The 7,000-nt window shown below is 35.3% G+C and overlaps 1 protein-coding gene across 1 annotated transcript in view; it reads right to left on the reverse strand.

Moving 5' to 3' along the window:
• Positions 1 to 897, reverse strand: part of EPYC (epiphycan) — a 28,358-nt gene extending 27,461 nt beyond the window's left edge. Inside the window, exon 1 of the mRNA XM_040062566.2 lies at positions 852 to 897. Within this exon, the coding sequence (XP_039918500.2) occupies positions 852 to 897 (46 nt within the window). The remainder of the gene's footprint in view (positions 1 to 851) is intronic.
• Positions 898 to 7,000: the final 6,103 nt, after the last annotated feature.

Consider the following 7,000-nt stretch of genomic DNA (forward strand, 5'->3'; position numbering starts at 1 on the left):
GGCCAGGGCTAACCACAGCCTGACTCCAGGACCTCTGGCACTGTAAATAAGAGACACATCATCCTTCAGCCAATAGTTCTGTTTATTTGGTCTGAATTTCTGCTTTAAACTGTTTCTTTTCTGAATAGATGTGGGAACATGTCCTTTGAGACACTAATGTCCAAAGAATGTCAGAATCTTGGTTTTTCTCATAGGCTTTAAGGAAAACTATTAATTAGCTTTAGCTCCTAGAATTATTATGGTTTTATTAATTGCTGATAAAATAATGTGGCTGTGAACAAGAATTAAAGATGTTTTTAATCAGACCTTCATTTATAAAACTTAAATGTTTAGAAAACATATTTTAAAATTTGGAGAAAATATCAACACAGATAGCAGTTCAGCAAAAGTGCAGGTTACTATGAGCATGACAGTGAAGGAAATGATCGTTTGTTAAGGAGTAACATGTAAATTTCACTGCTATTTTACAGGTCAGACATTAATATTTTAAAAATGCAGGTATTAAAAAAAAAAAAAATACTTAAGTTAATACTCCGTGCTTTTGTCTGTTGTTGAACTGAAGCATTAAAACATTACTTTTCAGCTCTATTTGAAATATAGGTGGCATTTTCCAAAAGTGTTTTTCTAATTTACACACACATACACATGCACACATACATACACATAAACACACATACACACACACACAGAGATCCCAGTAGCTTCAGAAGATCTCAAGATAATGAGATCAAACAGCCTTTAAATTTCTGATTAGTGGCATTGTCTTTTAGGAGATTTCTATGTTGTGTTTCATTGCCTGCACAATGTGTCATTGACCCTCATTCTTTAAAATCAGTATTTACTCATCTCACCGTCTCCATCTTTACCACATGGCTTCTGCTCTGCAAACTCCGTCATCTTTCTGTCGCTGTTAACAGAAACAGGATCAGAACAGGGTGATGAAAGGCCTTTTATCCACGACAATTAATACAGCTAAAATACAAGTAAAATGGATCACTGAGTGCAATTTCACTATCAGATATCATCGCGAAGAGACAAACAAAGCAAAACCTGAGCACCTGATCTAAAAAAGTGCTGGGAAAATACACAAGGAATGGATGATACACAGAAGGGAAAAGGGAAGTGTTAGGTTTCCATGTAACTGCAAATATAGCGAGTTTCAGTGCTATTTCAAGGTTGCTTATATCCTTTTTCCACACAAAGCTGTGCTGATGAATGTGTGAAGGAATCATTCATGGGGTTGTTTCAGTTTGTGCAAGTTTCCTGAAGTCTGGAAACCCAGATTAATCTGGATTCATCCAACTTTACACTAAGGGAATAACTCCAACTCTGTGTAGAGAAAAATTCTACATCCAGGCACATGGGAAACAGTGTTAAATTTCATTGTATAAATGGTGCTTTCTTTTTGTTTCTGTCCTTTGATGAGCAGTGCAGTTATTATAGTGTATTTTGCCCAGATATCTACAGTAGTTTTGCTGATTCCTTTGGTAGTCAGTTGGTCCACTGTAACTGAGGAAAAAGCTATCTGCTGGCACCATGGCAAAAGACCTTCTGTCAGCCATATATAAATCCGGGTGGAAACTTTAAAGTTTCCTAACTAAGAGCAGTAAGAGGAATTGTGCTGTGATGGTAAAAAGCCTTTGGTCGTTTAAGTGTAAAATCACAGAAATGCATTAATTAAATTATGTGATAACAGGTAATGGAGATTTTTTTCTCCAAATGAAAAAGTTGTTCATGAAGATCAGAAAGGGTTCTTTTAGCATCTGGGGAAAGATGGTAAGTGGGAATATTCAGCAATAGCCTGACTTAGTCAAAATGGCAGGCAAGGAGGAGCATTTGAAACTGAGCATTTATAATGTATGAAGCGTATCTGAATGAACATGTACAAGGAGAGAAGGAAAATAAAAAAGAATTGCTGTACTGGAGATCAAAAGGAAGATATTTTAATTACAGAGCTTTATGAAAATATTGACAAGAACTATGCATAGTTCAGGTATACAATACAGCGTAGCATGTAGTGAAAAAATTCAGACCATAGAATTGCATTATCCGAAAGAAGAATGAGTGGGATATTAGTATCAGTAAGGAAGACACATAGATGGCATTATGAAGAATCCGAAGAGAAAGAGTAAGCTCCATTTTCCCCATTTAAAATTCCAGTTTCTTCAATACAGTTGTCAGCAGGGACTGTGTCCCTACCACAGAGGATAAAGTAGTGTGAATCATTAAACTTGTCCAAGGAAAATGAGCAAAGGGAGATCAGCAAGGAATGGAAAAGATTGGGTGAAGGACTAAAAACTACTGAAGAATGACCTGAGAAGTAAGAGGATATCCAGTTACCGATATTGCTGTTTGACCCATAAATAAGATGCAGAACCACAACTTCTTCACACAAAGAAATTCCTTTTTCCTGGAAGGAAAAAAGACATTTCAGTTTATCTCTGTTATGCAGAGATGTAAGTGTTCCTCTCATTTGTAATTTCTAGTATTCATAGATATTTTCTATACTTGCAAAAATAATTTCTCTGCCTTAGTAAATTCTGAGGGACACAGCTGCAGCTGGTGAATAACATCAGATTTTCCTGTCAGAGTGCAGATTAATGAAAGTTGAGCCCTGAGCATCTTATGGTGGTTTAATGATAGCTACTACATAAGCATGATGGGCCAAAACTAATTAAAGAACAGTGCAGTGTGACTTGTAGAACTACAGTACTGAAGTAAAGCCATCTCTGAGGTAAATACTTGGAGCCTGTGGTGAGCTCAGTCTGCTGGCAAAAGTCATTGCTTTCATTTACACCTCTGAAACCTCACTAACAAAGGCAGATTTTGGCCCATGTGCTACTTTAAATAGAATTCAAGGGCAGTGAGTAAGACAAACATTTCTATCATTAAAAAGAATCCTGCTGAGGGGACCAGTCAGATTTGGTTGCTACTCTATAGTGCCAATGACTGTCACTATATCAGCTTCTACAGAGAAAAGTTTGTTCCTGAAGGACTAAATGCAAGAGCATTTGAAATTATTTCATTTCATTATGTCTAGAATTTTACATCATTGAATAAAGATAATAAGGGGAGCAGAGGAGAACTCCATAATATATAGTCTGAGAAGCATAAACAAAGGCAACAAAAACTGTCCCTTTGGCAGTTAGTTTTTTCCCTTTTACTCTATGAATCATGAGAATTTTATTATATGAAACTGTGCTTTCTTGTGAATTTTTCCTTTAGGTTTGCCAGTGAGAGATGATGATTTAATTCTTTCCAGATATTCAGTTGATTTAATATAATTTCTTTCATGTGGAACAAAAGGGGATATATGGGCACAGATCCTAGAATATCTATTCTTTTTCACAAATCCTTAAGGGTACATTTCATGGAATCAAAATATATTTTTGGCACTCAAGTCTTGAAATAATTACACAAGGTTTGATTATAAGGCTCTTTAATGAAAATCATATGGTGTTGTCCTGTATGCTTACCCTGTTTTGTTTTGTTTTGTTTTTTCTTTGTTTTAATGGACTGAGATGTATGCTTGAATTAGAAATACTGTTTAAACAGACACATTTGAATAAGAAGCCCTGTTGTCCGGGTTCTCTAGACACAGCTGTTACTTTTTCAAACCCAGAAGCTTTTATGTACCTCACTCTCATTTCATTTCTCTTGGATTATTTCCAGAATAGCTTGAAGCATTGATTGTGGTTAAAAGCTTCATTTTCCTCTAACTAAAACCAGTTTCATAAAAGTCTTCATTTTAATAGTATCTTTTATTCACTCTTGTGCCTCTTCCTGTCTCCTGTCTCTTTTACGTGCATGCAGTATGTTTCTTTTGTGTGCTACACATATTTAGTTGGAAAAATCCATACTGAAACAAGCATATGTGTCTCTCAATTGGGAGCAATTGACACAAAGAACTACTTTGCCACTGTGGAATCCTGGCAAGAAGATGAGTCACTGTGGAGAGGCAATGAATGATCCAAGACAACATTTTATTCCCTAATTAGATTGTGTATTGAAATAAAAATATGCTGTGTTAAGGTTGAGCCAAAAAGCAGTTCTGTGGGTATGGGGATTTGTAAGAGAGCTGTTGATTATTTTCTATTCAGATTTCCTTTTCCTTTGAAATTCACTTTCGAAATCAATACTGTTGTTCACTGTTCTATATATGATTGAGGTAGAAAAGGGCTTAGGGAAATTAGCAGTTTACTTTTTAGCTCTTCCTTTTCCCTTAGTTTTTTAATAGGAACCCAAAAGGTCATCCTCCCTGTCTGGGAACATCTGCTTCACTGACTTCATTGTCCCGAATGAGGGAACAGCTGAATTTTGCTGCTATTGCTGTCATGGCCATTTCAAAACAGTGCTGCTGTTCTCACTGTCAAATTGTTGACCAGAATCCATTTGGGACCAATGTAACCCAATCTATCTGTATAATAAGAAACTCACTTTTACATTCCTGCAACCCCAGAGGATGTAAGATCAGATGTTTATCTACCTTTAAAAAACACAAAACAAAACAAAACAAAAAAAACCCCAAAACAACAACAACAACAAAAAAAAAACACAAAAAAACCCCCAAAAACAAAACAAAACAAAACAAAAAAACCAAACAAAAAACACAAAAACAAGCAAACAAACAAACAAACAAAAACCAACCTGAAAAAAATGTATCTTGAAAGGTAACCTGCTCTTCAGTGAAAAAAAAAAAAAATCAATTTGGATTTCTGACATTCTAAAATATGAATTTAAATTTAAATTTGGTCCACATCAATAAACAATATCCAGTTGTTTTCCCATCAGGACTAAGATGACTTTATAAAACCATCTCATTTAGACTTTATATTTAGCAGTGTTTGGGTAGTTCTTAGAACTTCTTTAAATATTTTTTCTATAACCATCGAATATTGACTTTTCTCCTTCAACATGGACAATTTTTTCCCAGTGTTCCTAGACAAAAATAGGACTTTTTATTGCATGATATGAAATGGAGGCTAGCAAGAAACAAAACTTTGCTTTTGGTTATGTAGTACATCTGAGCCATGATTCAGCACCTGAAAGTATTTAGGCAGCCATAGCACTTCTGTAAGACCCAACAAGTAAACATGCCTTTGAAAATTAGTAGACTTTGGGTCTTACATCAGCCAGTGTCTGATAGGTCAGCTCATAAAACTAAGCATATAAGCTGATAAAACATGGAGAAGGATATGGTTTACAGGATGAAGACAAAGCCTGAGAAGCTGCCAGAGATGATTTGCCAGCTGACATTGTCTCTTCCAGTGGTTTCCAACTAATGAAATTGATGGTTGTGACATATAACCATATTCCTTTTGGAATTCATTCTAAAAGGCATGAAAGAAAGCATAAAACAGTGCACAGAATTCAGCAATGAATGATCAAAGAAAGCTCATGAGTGTTAATCACGCATCTGCACAATTCCTTTGTGTTTGGACTGTGTCACAACCAGTGCTTTAGTCTGCATTACGAATACTGAACACTTACTCTTAGTTGTTGCTGTCATGACAGTTCCCAAAAGAAGTAACTCTAGACCAAGCTGAATGATTATAAGTTGTAGGCTATAAGCACCTTTGCAGGCTGATATTTTCCAAGATTTCAGCTCCCAGTTTTCTTCATTAAAAGCACATGAGCATCTTCTGTCTCCTTCCTCATTCTTTTACTCTCATGCAAAGGGATGCCCAGTAAGGAAGGCCTCTCTCAACCTACCTTCTTTTCCAAATGTTTTTCCTTCCTCTTTTATCCGCTCATTACAAGTTTTTCCTCTTCCCTTCCTCATTATCTTTTTCATGTCATTTATTTTCTCCTAGTATTTGACTTCTTTTTTCTTCTTCCTTATCAAAATACAATTATATTGGTTACATGAAAAATGAAAGATCAAGTTGTTTTGTTACTTGTTCAGATACTGGCCACAACAAGAGGCTTTTCCTATATCTGGAAGTACTGAGTAAAAGTGGCAACAATTAAGGCTCCTGCACATATTTTTGAGATCTCTAAGATTTCTCCCTAAAAAGGCAGTTTTTCTACAATTACAATACTGTGAAAGGGCAATATTTTTAAATGTGGGGAAAAGCCATCTATAGGGCTAAAATTAATATAACTTTCTAAGTAAATAATGCCATCCATGGCTATTTTGACTGTGATCTGTTAACTGATTCCTGATTTGTTCATATCACATCACTTCCTTTCATCACAGTTTTTATCTGCTCCTGATTCTACAACTGACAAAAGAACTCTGTGATTTTGAGATGCAGAGGAGGAAGTCTCACCTAATCCTGGTTCAGGGCTGTACAAGCTACCTAATTTTATTTCAGCTTTTTTTTCAGCTGTAAAAAGGACAAGGCTTCAGAATATTCACCTCATCTTTAGTCAAGTTAAAAGGCATCAGTCTGAGGGCTTAGTCTCCTGAGAGAATAGGAACTTATATTCCCAGCAAGGAAGTTAACTGGAGTCAACTGTTCCAGTGATTCCCAGTACATCGGGCATTTTGTTGAATTTGAAAAGACTATTAAATTTTTTATATGTGTCACTACACACACACACAGAACAGGACAATTTAGAAATATTAAATATTTGCACTTCAATGGGAGACAAATATTCCATATAAAATGTGTCTTCTAGCAGATAAAATGAAAAGGTTTCTCTAAAACTTTTCAAATTGTCTATTAATGACAAGATATGCTTGTTCTAAGTTTTTTTTTTTTTTTTTTTTTTTTTTTTCTTTTAAATAAGGGACATGCATTCCTCTGAAAAAAGATCCTGAAATAAGGAAATCTTAATGCAAACTATAGGAGTACTTCTCCCTCTAAACAATAACAGTTTTCAAAGGACAGTTTAGTTTCTTGGGTTTTTTTTAAACAAGTTAAATGTTTATATGATCTTTCAGCAACACATATGACTGCTGGGCTGTGCCCAAATTGGTTTGTTTTAAACAGTTTCTGGAGATCTAGAAATACTGCCTGTTTAGAGCCAATCACAATGATCAGTATAGGAAAAA

Source organism: Hirundo rustica, chromosome 4 (genome assembly GCF_015227805.2).
Source record: "Hirundo rustica isolate bHirRus1 chromosome 4, bHirRus1.pri.v3, whole genome shotgun sequence".
Classification (NCBI taxonomy): Eukaryota; Metazoa; Chordata; class Aves; order Passeriformes; family Hirundinidae; genus Hirundo; species Hirundo rustica.